We start from the raw sequence: 23,891 nt of genomic DNA, 5'->3' as shown, positions 1-23,891 counted from the left end.
TTAGGCTGGGTTCACACTGGAGCGATGCGGGAACGCCACGAATGCGCGGCGGGTTCCCGCATCGCATGCCTCCCGGCGGCAGTTCACACTGCCCTATGCGAACTGCTGGGAGTGTCAGTGAAATGTTACTGACACCCCCAGATCAGTTCGCATATCGCAGTGCGATCTGCAAACTCGGATCGCATGGTGTGAACACCCATGCGATCCGATTCTGCTGCGGGCCAAAAAAAGGGTCCCGTGCGAATTTGCGGCGGGTGCGGCGGGTGCGGCGAATGGCTGAACTCGAATCGCACAGAGATCGGATGTGATTTGCACTGCAGTGCGGTGCGAATCACATCCGTTCTCATAAACCGCTGCAATGTGAACCCAGCCTTAGTGACACTGGCGACGGGGGGTGATCACGGGGTTAAACCTTTATTGGGGGGGTTAGGGGGGTACCTTAGAACTAAAGGGGGCTAACCCTAACTGCCCTAACAGTTATTAGTCACAAATGACACCCGCCGGGTGATCAGGGGGTTAAACCTTTATTAGGTAATAAATGGCGGGTGCCCTGAAACTATAAAAAAATAACTAACCAACCAGCGTCACCTGTAACAGTTATATGGTGATCATTGGTGAAAGGGTTAACTAGGGGGCAATCAGGGGGCTTTATGCGGTAGTATATGGGGGTCCCTGGCGCTATAAAAAGCTGCGGCGAACCTAAATACCTACCTGCCTAACTAGCGTCACCTGTGACACTAATACGGCGATCAGAAAAATGATCGCTTATTAGGCTGGGTTCACACTGGAGCGATGCGGAAACGCCGCGAATCCGCGGCGGGTTCCCGCATCGCATGCCTCCCGGCGGCAGTTCACACTGCCCTATGCGAACTGCTGGGAGTGTCAGTGAAATGTTACTGACACCCCCAGATCAGTTCGCATATCGCAGTGCGATCTGCAAACTCGGATCGCATGGTGTGAACACCCATGCGATCCGATTCTGCTGCGGGCCAAAAAAAGGGTCCCGTGCGAATTTGCGGCGGGTGCGGCGGGTGCGGCGGGTGCGGCGAATGGCTGAACTCGAATCGCACAGAGATCGGATGTGATTTGCACTGCAGTGCGGTGCGAATCACATTCGTTCTCATAAACCGCTGCAATGTGAACCCAGCCTTAGTGACACTGGCGACGGGGGGTGATCACGGGGTTAAACCTTTATTGGGGGGGGTTAGGGGGGTACATTAGAACTAAAGGGGGCTAACTCTAACTGCCCTAACAGTTATTACAGTCACAAATGACACCAATGCAAAAAAAAAAAAAAAAAAATGACATTGGTGTCACTGTGACTGGGGGGCAGGGGTAATTGGGGGGGTGATCGGGGGGTAAAGGGGGGGTGTGAGTGTGCCTGGCATGTTCTACTGTGTGTGTAAGTGTTGGTGCAACTTACTGATCCGCTCTCCTCCGTGTCTGAACGAAAAATACCGACACGGAGGAGAGAATACATCACTTCCTCTCCTGTGTTTACATTACAGGAGAGGAAGTGATGTCACCGGGGATTTCTATTCGTCGGGAGCGATCGCGAGGGGGTGGCCATGAATGAATGGCCGTCCCCTCGTCCGGGATCGCTCCCGTACGAATACCGACCGCCGCAGGCACCGGGCGGGGGCCCGATCGGGCCCCCGACCCGCGGGAGGCAAGGGACGTACATGTATGTCCTTATGCCTGCCCGTGCCATTGTACCGACGTACATCGGCGTGCGGCGGTCGGCAACTGGTTAATAAACACACTCACCTGTCCAGGGCGCCCGCGATGTCGGCCGCCCGAGGCCGACCCGTCCCTCGGCTCTCGGGTCCCGGCGCCGCCATCCCTTGTAAGGGAAACAGGTAGCGGAGCCTTATGGCTTCACTGCCCGTTTCCTACTGCGCATGCGCGAGTCCCGCAGCTACTGCGCATGCGCGAGTCCCGCAGCGCTTTCTGAATGGGACGCGCTGTGTTCTGGAACACACAGTTCCCAGAACACAGCGCGACTCATTACCCAGAAGACGCCGCGACGAAGAGGGAAGACAGAAGATCTCCGCGGAGGAGGAAGAGGAAGATTAGGATAAAGTGCCTAGCAACAGGCATTTCTGGTAAGTAAAAAAAAAAATGTAATTTTTAACATTTTTTTGTTTTTCAGGGTGGCCCTCCCCTTTAACACCAAATGAAGGCTCAGATTGTCCCAAAAAAAAAAAAAAAAAAAAAAAATAAATTCACCTGGGGTGCCTCAAGATTTTGTTTACTTTTAAAGAATGTTACAACTGAAAAAAAGTTGTGAAAAAACGCATAGACTGCTACCTAGGAACCTTACATTTACTTTATCTTCTATAACCAAAAGGCAAGATATCGTACAAGAACATCACCAGAAAATATACAAAGTCAACGCTAATATGATCATGCTTGCTTACAAGTAAAATATTTTAATGCATTGGTGTAAAATCAAGTAGCTAATATGTTGCCCTCCTTCCTGCTAGGTGTGCCTACAAGAACTTATGCAAAAATATGCAAAACAACCAGAAGCTTTGGGGATTAGCGAACTCAGTCAGTATGCAGCAGAAGTAAGTAAAATAATGCAAGAAAACTGTGTGCTTCTTGTGTTTATACTAAGAAACACATTAGCATAAATGGGTAGAAATACAGAAAACTCGCAGTATTACAGCAGCAGTACATTAGTATACCTTGCTAGTGTTATATTTTTTTGCTTCTATGCTGCTGGTATAACAGTTGTCGCAACAAATGCAGTTTCTGCAATACCACTGTAAGTAATTAACAGGTACTTTGACTAAGCAAATCTTTATCTTGTCCCGTTCAGATCCAGACAAGCCAGAAAGCTGCAGTCAGGATGGGAGTGTCCAATCACATTAGCCGCTTTGAGATCCCCATGGATATAAAACTACTTGAGAGTAAGTTGAAAGCAATCATTTATCAAAATTGTCAAACAAGAGAAGGAAGCAGCACACTGCATTTACTACCTTCACTGCTATTTTTGGACTGGGGTATGCAGGCTCCAACAGAGAAAATGAGTATGTATTTACACAATATGGTATATGAACAGGACATAGAGAAAGAGGTGAAGATTTTATTGAGACGTCTCCATTCTTCTTACAAATTTGCTTCGGGACCTAGGCCTCAGTGTGTATATAGCAGGGGACACAAACACCACCAATCTAATATACTGTACTGTATATTGTTGTGTACTGACGGTGATATAAGAAAATAACAACATTATTATTGGTGATATGCAATTATGTCTCTTCAGCTGGACAAGGAGATACGCATGTCATAGAGCATATTAACCACTTGCCTACCGGGCACTTTTACCCCTTTCCTGCCCCGGCCAATTTTCAGCTTTCAGCACTTTGAATGAGAATTGTGCGGTCATACAACACTGTACCCAAAACAAATTTTTTATATTTTTTTTCATACAAATAGAGCTTTCTTTTAGTGGTATTTAATCACCACTGGTTTTTTTTTTTCAAAATAAACAAAGACCGAGAATTTTAAATAAAAAAGCAAAAAAACGTTTTCATAGTTTGCTATAAAATTTTGCAAACAGGTAACTTTTCTCCTTCACTTATGTACACTGATGAGGCTGCACTGATAAGGCAGAACTGATGGGCACTCGTAGGCAGCACTGATAGGTGACACTGATGAGGCACTGATTGGCAGGACTTGTGGGCACAGATTGGCAGCACCGGTGGGCACTGTTGGGACTGCACTGATAAGCAGGACACTTATCGGTGCCCTGCTTATCAGTGTATTTGTCCCTTTTAGAAAAGCGGTTATCGGCTCTCTTCGCCTCTCCTCGTGCTGTTAGCATGAGCAAAAGAGTGCCGATAACTAGCTTCTTTCGCCATCTGTGGCCAGCTTTGTTTGGACACAGCTAATCACGTGGTAAAAAAAACACTTTACCTCAATATGTGATCAGCAGTGTCCTTCGGACACTGCAATCACAGAGCGTGTACCCACATGTTCACGGGACGCCATCATATCACAGGTCACAGTTTTCCTGAAGGCTATAAGTCTGGTCTGGGGTCTGACATTATTATTATTAAATTGCAGAGGAAGACTGAGCAGAATGTGGGCAAGCAAGATTGCATATAGAGCTGTATGAATTTTATCCTTGCAGTTACCTTAACAACTCAGCATTATTCGGCACTGCACTAATACATAAACATTAAAGGTTTATTGCTTTAACCCAGTGGTCTCCAAACTGCCTGGGGTCGGATATAGCCGTTTGCCTGATTTTATCCAGCCCTTGAGGCATTATTCCCCCCACTGTTAGCAACAGTTGGACATAGTTCCTGTCACTGGCAGCAATAATGGGACACTATTCCTCTCACTGGCACCAATGATGGGGCACTAGTCTTCTCATTGATACCAATGATGGGGCACTATTCATCCCACTGACACCATTGATGGGGCACTATTCATCCCACTGATACCAATGATGGGGCACTATTCTTCCCATTGATACCAATGATGGGGCACTCTTCCTCCCATTGATACCAATGATGGCACACTATTCCTCCCACTGACGCCAATGAATGGGGTACTATTCTTCCCACTGACAATATTGATGGGGCATTATTCCTCCCACTGACGCCAAGGATGGAGCACTATTCCTCCCATTGGAACCAATGATGGGGCACTATGCTACCCATTGATACCAATGTTGGGGGCACTATTCCTCCAACTAACACTGATGGGGCACTATTCCTCCCATTGATATCGATGGGGTATTATTCTCCCCATTGATACCAATGATAGGGCACTATTCCTCCCATTGATACCAATGATGGGGCACTGTTATCCCCCCCCCCAATGCCAATGATGAGGCATTATTATTCCCCCCCCCCAATACCAATGATGAGGCATTTTATATTCCCACTGATGCCAAGACATTTTCTTCTCCCATTGGCCAAAGTCCAGCCTCCCTAAAGTCTGAAGGACAGTAAACTGGCCCTTTGTTTAGAAAGTTAGGAGACCCCTGTTTTAACAGTTTGCTAACCGCTCACAGTCGTTGTACTACAAGCAGACGGCAGCTGCAGGCCAGGCAATGTGCCTGTATGTCATACCCTGACTTCCGGGTTTCGGCATGTGCACGCCCCCTTCTGACCTATGCTGTAATTAGACACAGCCACGAGTTTGGCAGCTGATTTCAACCAGTGATTTTGGCTAAAGACAGTGGATCGCCTGTGGCCAATCATGCAGAATTCTGTTACAAAAACAGTAAAGTAAAAGCAGCAAACATTATACACTGATAAGCACATAGTTAACTCACTGATTGCCACTAGATGTTAACCCCTTCGCATCCAGTGTCATTAGTACAGTGACAGTGTACAGTATTAGCACCGATCACTGTATTAGTGTCACTGTTGATGTCAGTGCACCTCCCAGCATCAGCTAGTGCCAGATTGCCTGCCACAATATCACTGCTATTACCAGTGCAGTGTCATAGGTGCGTAAATTACAGTATATATACCATAGTTTGTAGACGGTATAACTTTGGCACAAACCAAAGGCATGTAGCAGAATATATTTTGGCCTAAATTTTAGAAGAAATTAGTTTTTTTTTATTGTATGTTTTATAACAGAGTAGAACATTTATCACAAAAAAACCCAGTGGTGATCAAATACCACAAAAAGAAAGCTAAAAAAAAGATAAAAATTTAATTTGCGTACAGTGTTGCAGGACCATGCAACTGCCAGTTAAAGTGGAGGGCCACCCTGAAAAACAAAAATACATGAAAATTTAGCAAAAAATCAGAAAAAAAAATGAAAAAAATGCCTGTTGCTAGGCATATCGTCCTAATCTGTCTCTTCCTCCTCCGCGGGGATCTTCGGTCTTCTCTCCTCCGTGTGGCGTCTTCTGAGGAATGGGGCGCTGTGTGTTCTGGGAAGTGTGTGTCCCAGAACACAGCGTGCCCCATTCACAAAGCGCTGCACGACTTGCGCATGCGCAGTAGGAAATGCGCAGTGAAGCCGCAAGGCTCTACTGCCTGTTTCCCTTAGTTGAAATGGCGGTGCCGGGACCCGAGTGCCGAGGGACGGGTCATCCTCGGGCGGCCAACATCGCGGGCACCCTGGACAGGTAAGTCTGCTTATTATAAGTCAGCAGCTACAGTGTTTGCAGCTGCTGACTTTTATTTTATTTTTTTTTAAAGCTGGCTCTCCTCTTTAAATTAGTGCAGTGCTGAATAGCAAAAAATGCTTTGGTCATGAAGGGGGTAAAATCTTCCAGAGCTCTTTTGTTCACAAAATGGGCTGCCAAAACACCACCGAAAAAATCGGGACCTGTAGAAAAATTTTAACACAAAGCTGGTCTGTCCCTACTGTTTTAGTGCATATGGGTGACATTTGGAATAAATGGCACCACACAGAGTGGTGTGCCTTACTGTACACTGCGTTAATACAAGGTAAAATGCAGCATTTCACTGTACGCTAAAATAACACAAAGGTTTGACATCAACCTTAAAGTCATTCCATGTCAACAAGCTTTATATAACCTAAAGTGTTACTAAACTCAGAACCTGCATTTATTATATCTGGTCTCCCAGAGTACTAAAAATACAATTATTTTAGTAAATTAAAACTACTAAATACCTTTTCTCATCAGCAGTATATAGTAGTCTTGTGACTTGTATAAGTGTAAGAGTCAGTGGAAGAAGAGGATCGGAGAAGACAGGATTACACAGTCTTTTTACACAATGCAGAGGATTAACCCCTTAGGTTCCACAGAGTATAACCAGGGCCGGTGCTAGACTATTTTGCACCCTAGGCAAGACCAGCTACTTGGTTAACAGGTCTGAGACACTCCCAGCCTGACCAACCTAATTCCTTCAAAGATAAATAAAAGGTCAAACAAATCATGGATGGACACATATAGCTATAGAAACAGCAGTCATTGCAGGTCTTGCAGAAGTCTAATCAGCATTCTCCTGTCCTGTGTTCAGTGTAAATAAATAAAACCACAGATAAGAAGCAGCTTGAGAAGACAAGGGGAAGTCATCCCGATCAGTGTGATCTCTGCATATCCTAAACACAGCACAGGAGAAGGAGAACACTGATACGTTTCTGCAGCCAGCATTGGGACAAGTTTTATCTCATACCTTCCCCATGCTCAGGTATGTCGGGTCCTCTCCATCCCTCCCTGCTCTGACCAACATCTTCTGGTCAAATGTGGCGGGCTGGACAATACGATTGGCTAAGGAGTTAGTGGGAGGCGGAGCAACTCAGCAGTCACTCCCTCCCACTCAGAAGAGGAGCGCTATTGGCTCCCTGCCTTGTTACACAGATGTCCCTCTCCCTCCAGCATTGTGAAATCCTGGCAGGGAGAGGGGAGAAGCTGCACACCACAGCGCTCGGCTACCACCCTCCCGCCGCACTGAACTCCTTGCTCCCCGGGTCCCCTGTCAGTGGCTCTGCCGGGAGCTTGGGGGTGGGAGAAGAGGAAGAAAGGGGAGGCAAGGGTCGGCTGCGCCCCTAGGCGGCAGTGCGCCCTAGGCGGCTGCCTAATCCGCCTAGTGGGTGCACCGGCCCTGAGTATAACAAACATGCTTTACTGCATATACCAACTAATTATACTGTTGTGGGTTTAGTAACACTTTAATCATTCACCTGGGGTGGCATCTTTATTGTAAATGTAGTGTACCATATTTCAATAAGCCCCTGTTCAGAGACCATGTCACCCACCACAATACATTTGTGGGGAAGGGACCCTTGTCCTCTCAAAATTGGAAAAAGCTGCTTTGTCAATGCAGGTGTTTGGAAGCTGACAGTGGTTTCTAGGGGGGATGAGAATGACAGGGGTAGGGTGTTAGCAAGGTGGCAGCGGGGTGCCAGGTGTAATGAGGATAACAGGAGGTAGGATGTGTTAGCAAAGCAGCAGTGGGGTGCCAGGTGTGATGAGCATAACAGGAGGTAGGGTGTTAGCAAGGTGGCAGTGGGGTGCCAGGTGTAATGAGGATGACAGGGAATAGGGTGTTAGCAAGGTGGCAGTGGGGTGCCAGGTGTGGTGAAGATGACGGGTAGGGTGTTAGCAAGGCAGCAGTGGGGTGCCAAGTGGGATGAGGATTACAGGAGGTGGGATGTGTTAGCAAAGTGGCAGTGGGGTGCCAGGTGTGATGAGGATGACAGGAGGTAGGGTGTTAGCAAGGTGGCAGTGAGATGCCAGGTGCAATAAGAATGACGGGGTCGGGTGCCAGGTGCAATGAGAATGACAGGGGGTAGGGTATTAGCAAGGTGGCAATGCAGTGCCAGGTGTGATGAGCATGAAATGACAGGGTAGGGTGTTAGCAAGGCGGCAGTGGGGTGCTGGGTGGGATGGACATCATGTGATGATAAATTATTAAACAAACACAATAAAAAAGAAAGAAAAATGAGATATAATAATGTGATGAACCACAGTGCACAAATATCTCAATAGGCAGCATACCGCTGTGAAGAAATGTATCGTCTTTAGTGATTGATGAGTTTAGACAGGTTTCAATCAGTAATCCCAATGATAGAAATGCCTTGCTCATATATTCAGCTGTTCTTTAGCATGAACACTGAAGAAATCAGTTGGTCTGCATTTTTTTTCTGCACAGGACTGTATTGGAACATAGCAAATTGTATATAAAATGCACTGGAACTGCGTGTGATGTGAACTTTAAGCCAAAACTTATCTGGAGTGCATTTTTGTGGTGGGAACTGGCCCTTACTCTCCACTCTACTGGACGACAGTCCCTTGTGGACATATTTCTGATAGTGTCAGTATGGCACTAATTTTGTCTTTGCAGACATATTTCTGGTTGTTTCACCTACTTCTTATTTTTTTTACTTTTTGGACAATTCTATTTTCCAATACAATTAACTACTTTTTAACCCTTTGTGCTTGTAATTATCTCTTCTTGTATTCATGTGAAGGGTAGGCCAACACAAGCTAAGCAACCATTATCCACAATTAAATATTTCTTTGTCAGCACACTATGTGAGATTTGTCCAGCGATACTTTAGTATATTTCAATGATTTTACTTTTGTGACATACTTGCCTTGTGCTCTTTTTAGATATGACCGTTCACCAATACCTCAAAACCTACTGCCGAGTATGCAAAAGACGACAGACATTTTATAAGAAATTCTTTGATAAATACGACCGAGATAAAAATGGGATGCTATCTATCATGGTATGCATTATACATTTAGATTCACATTTATGCATTACATTTTTGTTTCTAAAAGCAACTACAGTGATATTTTCAGTTAAAATAACTTGACTTGTGTGACACTTTCTAGTAATAACAGGTGATGTCATGTGGGAAAATGGTAATTGACAAGGTAAGAGAAATGAGCATCGCATAATAAATGAAAGCTTGCAAGTTCCTGGTCCCAACTTGTGGTCCAAGGGCCACACGTGATCCTTTGGTACCTGCTGTACAGCCCTTGGACCCCAGTACTCTGTGATAGGAATGATAGTACTGATTTGTAACTAGCCTCATGTGACAGGTCTCCAGTCTCTCACTATCTTTTGAAGACTCCAACCAAATCTGTAGCACATCCACAGTTTCTGACCACCATTACCTCTAGAGTATCTGCGGTCTCTGAGAGTCCTCTTTAGCTTTACATACACTGAACATTATGTGTAACTCTTTGGTGATGTCAAGGGTCATATTTGATTCCCCTATACCTCACAGGTTTACAAGAAAGTGTGGATTTAATAGAGTTGACTTAAGGGTTTTCTAACTCTAAATGACCTGACCTCTAAAATAATACACTTTACCATGCAGGTAAATGTTATTGCTAGCTGACTATATTTTAGTCAATGAGTGCCATTGCCATCCTATTTCCAAACATAAATCATATGTTTTTTTTTTTTTTATTAGCCTTTTTTTTTTTTTTTTTAAACGAGCAATAGTGGTGATTCAGGCAAATGCTGCCTTTCAACACCAAAATCAACAGGGATTCTACACTCACCGGCTACTTCATTAGGTGCACCTGTTCAATTACTTGGTAAAACAAATTACTAATCAGCCAATCATATGGCAGAAACTCAATGCGTTTAGGCAGCTAGACTCGGTGAAGACTATTTGCTGAAGTTCAAACCGAGCATCAGAATGGGCAAGAGAGGGGATTTAAGCGACTTTGAAAGTGGCATGGTTGTTGGTGCCAGACGGGCCAGACGGGCTGGTCTGAGTATTTAAAAAACTGCCGATCTGCTGGGATTTTCACACACAACCAATCTCTAAGGTTTACAGAGAATGGTCTGAAAAAGAGAAAATATCCAGTGAGTGTCTGTTTTGTGGATGAAAATGCAATGTTGATGTCAGAGGCGAATGGGCAGACTGGTTCGAGATGATAGAATGCCAACAGTAACTCAAACAACCAGTTGTTATGACCAAGGTATTCAGAATCCCATCTCTGAATGCACAACACATTGAACCTTGAAGCAGATGGGCTCGATTTCAGCTGCAACATTCAGATGAAGGGTCATAATTTGGCGTGAACAATATGAAAGCATGGATCCATCCTGCCTTGTATCAATGGTTCAGGCTGGTGGTGGTGTAGGGGATATTTTCTTGGCCCCCCCCCCCCCCCCAGTACAATTTGAGCCACGACCTACCTGAGTATTGCTGCTGACCATGTCCATCCCTTTATGACCCATCTTCTGATGGCTACTTCCAGCAGGATAATGCACCATGTCACAGCTCAAATCATCTCTAACTGGTTTCTTGAACGTGACAATAAATGAGTTCACTGTACTCCAGTGGCTCCCACAGTCACCAGATCTCAATCCAATAGAGCACCTTTTTGGGATGTGGTGGAACAGAAGATTTGCATCATGGATGAGCAGCCGAAAAATATGCAGCAACTGCATGATGCTATCATGTCAATATGGGCCAAAATCTGAGGAATGTTTCTGTAGCGAAATATAAAGATCTAGTCCCCGTTACACTGTGAAGTTGATGGCCAGGAACTATGGCTCCTAGAATGGGCATTGCAGGAGAGGTGGAGACAGAATGTTTACTGATGTCTGAATAAGTAAATTGGGTTAAGTGGGGTCTGAGGCAGCTTTCCATTCACCTATTTTTCAGTGTGTTAATGAATCCACCTATTATCTGCTATGGGATGTAATTACACTCCTAGTCATGTGTAGGGCATGGTTTTATTGTTAGGGGAATGCCCCTGGAAAATTAGTTTAAAAAAAAGCGTAGGGGAAGCATATAAAAAGCCAGCTGTGGCTAAATAAAGTTGTTGATTGACTCCCCGAACTGTGTTGTCCAGTTACTGGGGGGGGGGGGGGGGGGTAAAAGGTGGCTGTGGATAAGTTAGCACTTCCTCAGCTTCAAGGTTTTCCCAGCGGACTTGAGGATCCGCTACAGTTTCCAACACCTTGTTGAATCTATGCCACAAAGAATGAAGGCAGCTCTGAAGGCAAAAGAGGGTCCAACCCGGTACTAGCAAGGTATACCCAATAAAGTGGCCGGTGAGTGTAAATGTATGTTTACATCTTATGACGAGCATTGAAAATAATCAGAACACTTGCTAGCATCTTATCATTTTACACCATTGCCATTTCAGAGAATCACTAGACAAATATGTATTGGTTTGAGCCTTTAGACAGTATAGCCATATAAAAAGTGAGAGTTTGTCCAGTATAATTAACAAGACAGAACCAGCTAAGAAGTATTTTATTCCTAAAAGCTACTTTGGTCGTTTTTCAGTTTTGTCTGGTTTGCCACATTTGCAGAGGAATTGGACTATGGGGCCAGAGCAGATGACTACAAACAATAAGGCTGGAATGAGCAGAATGTGCTTGACATTACAGTTTTTCATAGGAGGAGACTGAAATCCTGGGTATTTAAGGATACATTTGTATGTATTTTAGGCTGGTCTCTGAGATTTAAGTTTAAACATCTCTGACACACATCTCTATTTATATATCGCTTCCAGCAGTGAGCTGAATACAGAAACATTCCTGAACATTATCACACGCTCAGAGCTAGTTTTTTTTTTCATTTTCACAAGAGAAAATGGACTTCCAGAAAGGTCAAGTTTTTGTTTCAAATCTTTCTTTATTATTTCTTTATAATTATAAAACATACAAAACATCCATCAACATACCTAACACCCATCAACTACTACATATTTCTCAAAAAAAAAAAAAAAAAAAAATATATATATATATATATATATATAAATCAGCCCTCATCCCTCCCCCCTACCCCATCGCTCCTCACTTCCTCACTTACAAATATTCCTTAAGGATCCCTGAGGTGCAAAACTCCTCCCACTTTTTCCAATGCTTTGAAATCGGATTCTCCACATATCCTTCTTCTCTTATTTGCTTCTCCATATAGTGTGTTTCACTCATTTCACATTTCCACTCTATTATTAATGGAGCATTTTCCTTTTTCCATTTTTGCGCTATTACAACTTTTGCAGCTGTTGTCATACAGTGCAAAAACTCTATCTCTTTCTGTGTTAATGATTTAGGTGTGAGAGAGAATAGTACTATCATTATATCTATGTTTATCCTAGTACCTGTCACTCGCTGATATATTTCTGTTATCTTACCCCAAAAATCTCTTAACTTGTAACAGCTATACCATATGTGTTCTAAAGTACCCTTTTCTATTTTGCATCTCCAACAGGTTTCAGGGTTCCTTTTATTTATTCTATTCATTACTACTGGGCTTCTATACCATCTTATTGCAACTTTATAGTTTTTTTCTTGGTCCTTGATTGCTACCGATAGTTTATGTATTCTTCCATATATCCCTTCCCATTCCTTCTCTGTCAACACATTCCCTATATCCTCCTCCCATTTTTTCACTGCTGCTATTTTTTTAATATCACCATAGGGGAGTAATAGATTGTATATCTTAGAAAGTTTTTTATTCGCTTTATCCTTATTTAATACTATTTGCTCGAATACAGTTAATTGTCTATTAATACTTATCATTAATGGATCTATATATGCTTTCAACTGAGAGTATTGCAGCCATTTATTATTATATTCATGTCCCATTTCCTGAAACGTTGGCATTCTCCCATCTATCAGGATTTGTATTATTCGCTCATGCTCCTCCATATTCCATTTAAGAAATGTTTTGCTTTTTAGTGCTGGTCTAAATTCGGGGTTGGCAAATAATGGGGTCATAGGGCCACTCATTGAGGAGAGATTTCCTTTTTTTATTATATCATCCCAAATTTTTAATGTTGTTTTTACAAAAATGGGTAACTCCTTTTCTTCTGGTCTTAAATTAGATTTTATCCATGGTTGATGTTTTATTCTAGCCCCTATTATATCTTCTTCTAGCTTTACCCATTGTTTATTTTTTGCATTATGCTGCCAATCTATAATTCTCATTATTGACGCTGCTTGGAGGTATTTGGAGAAGTCAGGCATTGCCAGTCCTCCATTTTTTTTTGTTCTTATTAATACTTCTCTTCCTATTCTAGGAACCTTATGCGACCATATAAAACTTTCTGCAGCTTCTCTTAAATCCTTCATAATCTTTCCTGATGATATAATAGGGACCGTTTGAAAAATATATAGCATAATTGGTAGTATCACCATCTTTAGAATATTTATTTTCCCTAACCAGGAATAAGTTATTTTATCATATTTTCCTAAAAGTTTTTTTACCTTATAAATTGCTTTATTATAGTTCATGTCCTGTAGAAGTTTTAAGTCACTTGGAATATATATTCCAAGATACTTAATCGCGTCTTGTTTCCATTTAAATGGGAAATCATTTAGTATTATCTTTTGCATTCCTTCTTCCAAGGAGATGTTCATTACTTCAGATTTATCATAATTAACTTTAAAGTTGCTCAATTGCCCAAATCTTTCCAGTTCTTTTATTACATTTGGTATTGTAATTATAGGGTTAGTTATATATAATAAAAGATCATCTGCATATGCAGCCATCTTATATTCTTTACCTTTAACCTCTATCCCTTTGATATCCGTATTTCCCCTTATAGCAGAAAGGTCAAGTTTTTGGTCAAATTTGGTGAATGCAGCAATAATTGTCTGTTCTGCAAATGTACGTGGCATGTTATACATTATAAATGGCTTACTAGTGACATTTCTTAGGCTTAAGTTACAAGGGCAATGTTTCGAAGCTCAATGGCACTACTAAAACCAGTAGTTATATAGGTAGAACAAATGGTTTCTAATGGTGTAAGCTACAAAAGTAGCATGTACTTTTGAATAAACCCTTCTTGCACATTCCCTTTTAGGAGCCTTCGAGACAACCCAGGTCTTTGATGACAATTGACAACCAAATGTAATGGCTTCTATTCATATGATTATTATTTTAGCTATGACCTAATTATCACATGCAGGTTGGAGTCTTTAAAATAAGCCTTTCACCTGCAGATGGCACTGCAGCCGGTTGAAGGGGCGGTGTTTCTCTGTTTAATATTGCACTTGTCTGATACAATTATAGTTTAAAAAAAAAAAATTGATGAATAAAAAAATAAGTGGAGCTTTAAAGTGAGGGGTTAGTTGGGCTTTAAATGCTTCTTTCCTCTGATTTAAAAAGGTAATGGACATTTAATCCAGTGTTAAAAGCCATACAGTGAGTCAGGGAGGAAAATCTTAGGCTGGCCATTGATGGGTTGAATCTCGTGTAGGGGCAGGCTGAATGTACCAAATCGATTAACTTGGGTAAAACCAACCTGAGGGATTTTACATACAGTTAATTCCCCTGCCAAGAGAATACAATGGATGGGCGTGAGGGATTCCCCTATCAACACTGTCTGTGAAAAAAACTGCCCGCGATTGCAGGAAAGAAATTCTCTCCATGTATTATCTGCCTTAGTGGGTTTCAAGGCAGGGCTATCTCAGTAAAGCCCCATATACACTATCAGATTTTCTGCTGATTTTCTCCTTCAGATTTAGCAAAATCATATAATATGAGGTCAAACCTTAGGAGTTTCAATTTGTATGCAATCAGGCAGGCCATTGCACTACATGGTTTTGGTAAATCTGAAGACAAAAATCAGCAGAAAATCTGATAGTGTATATGGGGCTTAAGGATGTGAGATCTCCTAATCTGTGGCCAGTCTTAAGGATGTTAAAAATACACTGCACTAAGAAAAATGGGTTTTACGGTCCCGGTTGGGATTGGCCAACAGGGCGGTAGAACGTTCATACTACTCCTTATGTATAGGTGTATGTCGGTGTTTCCATGAAGTTCTTCATTACTTAAAAGTACAATGTATGTCTAATGCTGTAAATGGTTCATTGTTGACGTATGCTGTTCGGTCTGCTCTGTTTAATAAAATCCTTTTAAATGAAAAAAAAAAAATACACCGCACTAAGAAAAATGGGTTTCAACAAAAATTTCACAGCAATTTATCAGATTAACTGGCCACACCCTGAGTTGATTCAGTCAGAATGTAGACCCATTTTTAGCAGCATAACAGCAGAAAAAGGGTGGCTTTACCCAAAATTAGCAGAACACATGTTCCTATATCTTGTATGCACAGTTTCAGAAATTATTTTAGGATTTAGGTACGAGACATGAGGAGACTATTGGCAATCCCCTTTGGAGATGCTAGTTGTCTGGCTTTGTACACTGACAAGCTAGGTTTAATAAGATTTCAGTCACTGATCTTAAATCAAGTATGCATATTTCTAAAGTCAGACATCCTTTTTTGCGCGCTTGTTTCAGTAAAGCACAAAGTACTGAGGAGGGCAATCGTGACAGACCTCATTTGCAGAATGAGAAGAAGCAAGAGCAGCCGCTATGTTTCTTTCAGAGCAGGTTATCTTTAGGACATCATATTCACTTTGTAAAGCCCCTTAATGTGCCACATCACACAAATGTACCAGCACTTCTTTTAGGCAATGAAGCAGACTGCAATGCACATATGTGCTATGTGCTTTGTGCTGTGCTTTGATTGTTACCCCCACATTTTATATTCCTTTATAGGTGCTTATTGTACCACATACTTGTGTTAAAAAGTATTCTGTTCTGTTTGTATGGGGTCCTTTGTGTGAAATACCTGGGGATCCTGCTAGTCCCCTGCTTTCCAACTTTAAACTAACCACGCTAGGCATGAGAGCACATCTATCTTAGTGTGGCTGTCTTCCAATGATCATACTTCAATAATACGGGTTTGCTTACATTCATCTTTCATTTATTTACCTTTATCCACTTCAATACCGGGTACTTTTACCCACTTCCTGCCCAGGCCAATTTTCAGCGCTGTCCCACTTTGAATGACAATTGCACCATCATACAAAACTGTACCCAATGACATTTTTATAATTTTTTGAGACAGAGCTTTCTTTTGGTGGTGTTTAATCACAACCAGGTTTTTTATTTTATGCTAAATAAACAGAAAAAAATTCTGTTATACCATTTTGCAAATAAAGTAATTTTTTTTTCTTCACTGATGTGCGTTGTTAAGCTGCACTGATTAGGCAGCACTGATAGGTGCTACTGATGGGCACTAATAAGCTGCACTGATGGGGCTGCGCTTATTATCAGTGTAAATGCTGTACTCGCTGACCGCTAATAGAGCGGCTCTCCTTTTCCCACACGCTGTCTCTGTAAGGATTACAGATGTTCTTGGGAGGATGTACCATCCCAGAATTGGAGAGTCGAGCTGTAGTCGTATATTGGCTATAGCACAGTGTTAAAGTGGTTTAAAAAATGCAATCATTGGTAGTCAGTGGTGCTTTAAGGGCTCATTCACATTGGCAGGTCAAAAAGAGGCCAACTGCAGGTAAGATGCACCTGTCAATGAATTCTGAATGATCTCAGATCTATCTAAAGTTGAAGTCAAACTGATGCCAGAAAAACAAGTCTTAGGCCTCATGTACACTGCAGCTGGTAACCTCACGTTTAGAAGCAGTTGGTTGTTTTTCTCTTTCATTCATTGACGGACACAGCTCCTTTAATTCTTGGCCTTAGGGTTATCACACCACCTTCAGGAGAGGACTAGGCAGAACAAGTAACACATGTAAAAACAGCAAGGCTGCACAGCATCGCCCAGGGGGTAGTCCCTCTGGCTATAACACCTCACCCTGTTTCCTGCAGCTCAGTGTTTTTCTGCCTAGGAGCGGACCATTGGACCTAGGATTTTTTTTTTTTTTTTTTTTTTTCTAAAATTTTTTGATCCTGTGATCTACAGTCAACAGCCGGCTGGGTGACAGGCTGGATAATATAGATCCTTGTAGTCTCCCCAGCCTGACCATCGAGCGTGAGCAGACCCTAGCTACGTGCTGGGTCAGCCACGTCATGCCTCTTCTGCTCCAGCGGCGGCCTGTGAGCTATATGCTCCGGAGCACACATATGACTGGGCTACTGCTGCCTGTGTCAGTGTACCATGGCCAACAGCCACCCCGTACTGCTCAGGGGATGGGTCTGTGGTGGAATGCGTCCAGCAATCCTGTCAGGAAGGGTAAGTACGGCTCTCCCTGCTTCAGTAGGATAGAGCAGCTGGGCATTCCCTGGGAGGGCGACTATGGGGTCTCTCACTCTCCCTTCTCCCTATCCCCTCCTCCCCCTGCTGGGGCCACTGTGTGACTGGGAATGAGGTGTGGTGTATGTACCTAGGCCAGTGGGGCTCTGGGCTTTAGCGGGGGTTGCGCTGTCTGTTGGGGTCCATTTTTACTTTTCTGTCCCTTTTTTCTTCTCTCTGAGGTGCCTGTGTAAAAATTTACCTCAAGAAAAGCCGCCGCCATTTTCCTGTAGTCTATGCAGTGTATGGTCTGTCAGCCATTTTCTTGGTGATATTTGTGCTAAGGAGGGCCGGCGGCCATTTTCTTGTAGCCTCAGCACGTTTTTACCTCTAGTGCTGGGTCTGTGTACCTCAGAACAGCTTGGTTTTCACTCGTAGCACTTTGTGACTGAAACAGGGCAGAGCGCTCAGCGGCAGCACAGCGCAGCACTCAGTCAGGGTGGAGAGTCCTGCGGAGGGGCCCCTCAGTCTGTGAGCAGCTAGGAGGGTGGGATTTGTGTACCTAACCTTAAGTCCCTAAGTTGTGGCAGGCGAGTGAGGGTCAGCATAGTGTCAGAAGCTGGCGCTTCTTCCCTAGATATCCCTGCTATTGCAACCAGTTCACCTGCAAAAAAATGTGGTGCCTATGGATGCTTTGCCGGCAGTCCTGGAGACCTTTGTTGCCATGGTGGAAGCGGCGTGCGGGCGCAAGGGGGGGTAAACGCCCCATGCCCCCCCCCCCCGTCTTCTGGGGAGAGCTCTGATTCAGACTCGGGCCTGGCTGTTGAAAACTAGGTACTAAGGACTTGGTCATTTCCAGTATGCTGAGGGCACGGAAGTCATCTTCTCTGAAGATTTACCATCATACGTGGAAGGCTTGCATCTCCATGTGAGGAGATGAGGTGGTGTCCACGCACATACTCAGTTTCCAGGATCCTGCTGTTTTTGCAGCAAGGAGTGGATCAGAAACTTGCCTTAAGCACCATCAAGGGACAGATATCAGCCTTGGCTGTCTTTTTCCAACGTCCCTTGCCGACTCACTCATTGGTGAGTACTTTTGTGCAAGGGGTTTGACACGTAGTGCCTCCGGTTTCCCCACCGCTACCTCCTTGGGAACTAAATCTGGTGTGATCGGCGCTTCAGAAACCACCGTTTGAGAACATTAGGTAGATTACCTTGTTAACTCTTTCTCAGAAAGTAGTCTTTCTAGTGGCTATTACATCTGCCAGGAGGTTTTCTGAGTTGGCCTCCTTGTCATGCAAGTCTCCCTACCCTGGTCACCCACAAGGATAAGGCAGTGCTACGCCCGCAGCCCTCTTTCCTTCCAAAGGTGGTTTCAGCATTGCATCTAAATGAGGACATTGTGTTACTATCCTTATGTCCTAAGCCGACACACCCAAAAGAGGTTGCCTTACATTCCCTGGACGTGGTCTGGGCTTTACAGGTGTACCTGTCTGCTACGGCTCCCTTCCAGAAGTCAGACTCTGTTTGTCTTGGTGGCTGGTCCGAAAAATAGGATTTTTGTACTCACCGTAAAATCCTTTTCTCTGTAATTCACCGAACGACACAGCTACTCCTTTTCTCTATGTTATACTGCTTGTTGACGTACTGAGTTCTGCCTGGGAGCAGGGAGGGTTGTTAGCACAGGGTCCGCCCCCTGGGGTGGGACTAATGTTCTGTGTATTGTGTTACAATTTTTGCCTAGTTCTCCTAATGGCAGGCTAACAAACCCATTTAGTTACAGAGAGGAGCTGCGTCGGTCGATGAATATAAGAGAAAAAGGTCTGGCGGTCTCGTCGTCCACCATTTCTTGGTGGATCAGACAGATCGTTGTTTAGGCCTAGGCCTTAAAGGGGCAGGTGCCCCCTTTTCCTGTCACGGCTCATTCCACCAGAGCAATTGGAACCTCCTGGGCTTTCTGGCATCAAGCGCCTGTCTCCTAGGTCTGTAAGGCGGCGACTTGGTTGTCCGTTCACACTTTCACTAAATTACACAAAGTTGACATAAGCGCATCTTCGGAGGCTTGCTTTGGCCACAAGGTTTTGCAGGCAGCTGTGTAAGGTTGCAATTTACACTTTCTTTAAGTTACAAGTTTGTTGTAAATGCATCTTTTGATGCATAAGTTGGCTGCTGGTTTTGATGGCGGCCGTTTAAGATGGCAACTCCTCTGTGTGTTCCTTTTGTTGTGGGTGAAGTTATGTTTTGCTGTTTCCACCCCTAGTTTTTTGACACTGCTTGGGGATGTCCCTAAGGTCAAGAATTAAAGGAGCTGTGTCCATCAATGAACCTCAGAGAAAAGGATTTTACGGTGAGTACAAAAATCCCATTTTCTCTTTCGTTCATTGATGGACACAGCTCCTTTAATTCTTGACCTTGTCCATCAATGAACGAAAGAGAAAATGGGATTTTTGTACTCACCGTAAAATCCTTTTCTCTGAAGTTCATTGACGAACACAGTAAAGAAGCCGGATGGCTCCTTCATATTTGTACAGGACTTTTCCAGCACCCACCCCTCCCATTTATGTTTTGTACTGCTTTTTGATGAACTGAGCTGCAGGAAGCAGGGTGAGGGGTTATAGCCAGATGGAACACCACCTGGGCGGTGCTGTGCAGTCTTGCTGTTTTTACATGTGTTACATGTTCTGCCTAGTCCTCTCCTGAAGGTGGCGTGATTACCCTAAGGTCAAGAATTAAAGGAGCTGTTTCTGTCAATGAATTTCAGAGAGAAGGATTTTATGGTGAGTACAAAAATCCAATTTTTTCAGCAGCCCCTGAACTCTCCTCTGTTATCTTATGTGTACATGTACACTCAGTTATTTACAGTAGGTTAGGCAATTGAGTTTACAAGCACTTTTTTGAAAGCAGATAAATCACGTTCAGGACTGTCGTTTACTGGCATTTCAAACACCAAATGCTTGTAACTGTGTGTAAACAAAGTAACCTGAGTTTATAAGCATTTTTAAAGGGGAAAAAATTTGTAAAATGTTGAAAAAACACAATTTTCACAACATTCTGTTGCCTGCAAGCTTGACCCACCATCAAGATAGAGAGGGGAAGAGAGAGAAAGGGAGGGAGCAATAAAAACAAAGCACACTGCTCTCTCTGCCGCTGCTGCTCTCTTCTCTCACAGAATGGCTGAAATGGTTAAAAATACTTGTTTTTCATGCATTGTGGGCATTTGGGAGGGTTCTCCTAAGGTTATCTGTAAAAGAAACGCTTCTAAATGCAAACACTCATAACTGCCGCTAAACGCGATATGTAAAAGCAGCAAAACAGATGTTTTGAACCGTTGGTTACTAGCTGTCAAGTTGTCAGAGTTCAGAAGAGGTTTTCAAATGACCTGTGTACATGAAGTCCAAAGCTGATCGAAACAGGCACTACATGTTGCATGTAATCTGTTTCTAAAATGTGTTTTTAATTTGTTAGCAATTAACACCTATTGCTATTTCTGAGTTTAGGAAACAGAAGCAGCTGTGACTGATCTCTACTGTAACGAGATTCACCCAAAACAAGTGAAAGAACTTATTGCTGTGACAAGTGAAGAGGATGAAATGTTTGACTCCAAGCTATTCTTTGCTTTGTGTGCGTTGTCGGAACGCATGTTTTATTCAACGTTCGTGTAAGTATTGTTAAGCCAGAGCCAGGAAGTCATTGCTTTGCCTTCTACGCTTGTGCAGGAGGCATAGCCTTTGGCCAAGGTCACCTAATTTATTCTACACAACTTATTGTGTAGAAAAAGACAAAATGAGGAGGGGGAACCGCAAAACCTGCAATTACACCTTTGGTATAAATAAACATTACAACACAGTTATGAAACCCAGTTTATAGGGGAAAGTGTCTGCTAATTAAAGTTATTTATGGTGACTTTTCCTCTTCCCAACTTTCCTGCTCCTTGGACAGATATAAAAAGGGCCAATGATAAAGAGGTTGAAAAAAGACACAAGTCCAACCTATGTGTGTGATTATAGTTCAGTATTACATTGTATATCCCTGTATGTTGCGGTCATTCAGGTGCTTATATAATTGGTTTTTTTTTTAAACTATCGATGCCCCCCACTGAAACCATCGCCTGTGGAAGGGAATTCCACACCCTTGCCGCTCTAATGCCACGTGCACACACCCGGACTTTTAGACGGACTAGGTCAGACAGTCTTTCCGATGGACTTTCTGCAGAGTTCCGGTGGACTTTCCGAATGAACAGACTTGGCCACACACAATCACACCAAAGTCAGACGGATTCGAACGCAATGACGTACGACCGGACTAGAATAAGGAAGTTCATAGCCAATAGCTGCCCTAGCATCAGTGTTTGTCTGTCGGACTAGTATACACACGAACAGATTTTTGGACAGCAAAGGTCCGATGGAGCCCACATGATCGAATTGTCTGATGGATTCGTTCCGTTGGACCTTTGCTGTCAAAAAGTTTGGTCGGAGGATATCGTTGTTAAGGTATCCTAGTCTTCAGCGGGGGGTCTGGTTTAAGGTAAAATTGGTCTCTGTGGCGGATTCGCCACAAGATCACTGTCATCAGCGGCAGGATAGGGGGCCCCGTCACGATCCGGTGCCCTCCGCCGCTTAATGGAGCAGCCGGCAGCGACGGAGGCAAACGCATCTGTCCCCTGCATGGGTATGGGTATGGATATGAGTGAGGGGAAGATGGCCCCCACACGTCTCCATATCACTCCAGGGCGGAAGCGATGTCAAAACGTCACATCCACCCATAACTCTTAACCACTTGCCTACTGGGCACTTAAACCCCCCTCCTGCCCAGACCAATTTTCAACTTTCGGTGCTCTCACAATTTGAATGACAATTACTCAGTCATGCAACACTGTACCCAAATTAATTTTTATCCTTTCTTTTCCCACAAATGGAGCTTTCTTTTGGTGGTATTTGATCACCTCTGGGTTTTTTATTTTTTGCGCTATAAATGAAAAAAGACCAATTTTTAAAAAAAAAATGAATTTTTCTTTGTTTCTGTGATAAAATTATGCAAACTATTAATTTTTCTTCATACATTTTGCCCACAATTTATACTGCTACATATCTTTGGTAAAAATAACTCAAATTAATGGATATTATTTGGTCTTTGTGAAAGTTAGAAAGTCTACAAGCTGTGGTGCGAATCATACAAAATTGATCACACCTGATGTACTGGTGGCCTATCTCATTTCTTGTGACCCGAACAAGCCAGGAAAGTACAAATACCCCCCAAATGAAAGTAGACATTCCAAGGTATTTAGTAAGAGGCATGGTGAGCTTTTCGATGTTGTCATTTTTTCCCACAATTCTTTGCAAAATGAAAATTTGTTTTTTTTCCCCACAAAATTGTCATTGTAATGGGTTATTTCTCTCACTTGATGACACCCCAAAATAAATTCTGCTACTCCTCCTGAGTATTACAATACCACATGTGTGGGACTTTTCCACAGCCTAGCCACTTAGAGAGGCCCAACATGCAGGGAGCACTGTCACGTGTTCTAGGAGCATAAATTACACATCTAAATTGTTGACTACCTATTACACTTTTGAAGGCCCTGGAGCACCAGGACAATGGCACTGATGTGGCACTGATGACAGATGCCACTAATACGGGGCACTGATGACACGTGACACTGATGACAGATGGCACTTATACGTGGCACTGATGACAGATGGCACTAATACGTGGCACTGATGACAGATGGCACTAATATGTGGCACTGATATGGCACTGATGACAGATGGCACTATGTGGCACTGATGACACGTGGCATGATGTGGCACTGATGACAGATGGCACTTATACGTGGCACTTATACGTGGCACTGACAGATGGCACGTATACGTGGCACTGGGGACAGGTGGCACCAGGGACAGATGGCACTGACAGGTGGCACTGGGGACAGATGGCACTGACAAGGGGAAACTGGGAACAGATGGCACTAACTGGTGGCAGTGGGGACAGGTGGCAGTGGGGGCAGATGGCAGTTTATTTTACGTTTTTTTTTTTTTTTTGGAACTTACGGCCGCTGCAGCCGTTCATCTCTCCCTCCTCACACGCTGTCTCTGCGTGAGGAGGGAGAGCGGCGCTGAGAGATGATTTCATATGTTTACATATGAGATCATCTCTCATTGGACACGCCGATCGCGCGTAAACAGGAGGATGTCCAGGGACGCCCTCCCGGCAGGTAGCATCTTTCGCATATAGCGCGGCCGCGAAGTGGTTAAAGGGCCATTTTGTTCATATTTTTAAATTACAACTTTTTTTTTTTTCATTGCATTTTAATGTAAATATGAGATCTGAGGTCTTTTTGACCCCAGATCTCATATTTAAGGGGTCCAGCCATGCTTTTTTATATTACAAGGGATGTTTACATTCCTTGTAATAGGAATAAAAGTTACATTTTTTTTTAAAAACAGTGTAAAAATGTAAAAAAAAAGGCAAA

General features: G+C 43.4%; 1 protein-coding gene across 1 annotated transcript in view; it reads left to right on the top strand.

Annotated features, from left to right (window-relative positions):
* The window catches only part of LOC143982110 (uncharacterized), a 75,885-nt gene that overhangs the window by 38,130 nt on the left and 13,864 nt on the right, over positions 1-23,891 (top strand). The window contains exons 4-7 of the mRNA XM_077480541.1: positions 2,487-2,570; positions 2,825-2,915; positions 9,065-9,183; positions 20,920-21,080. Of these exons, the coding sequence (XP_077336667.1) occupies positions 2,487-2,570; positions 2,825-2,915; positions 9,065-9,183; positions 20,920-21,080 (455 nt within the window). The remainder of the gene's footprint in view (positions 1-2,486; positions 2,571-2,824; positions 2,916-9,064; positions 9,184-20,919; positions 21,081-23,891) is intronic.

Source organism: Lithobates pipiens, unplaced genomic scaffold (assembly GCF_037356315.1).
Source record: "Lithobates pipiens isolate NorthernLeopardFrog02 unplaced genomic scaffold, aLitPip1_a1.2 Scaffold_16, whole genome shotgun sequence".
NCBI lineage: Eukaryota > Metazoa > Chordata > Amphibia > Anura > Ranidae > Lithobates > Lithobates pipiens.
This window is presented reverse-complemented; position numbering and strand designations above follow the sequence as displayed.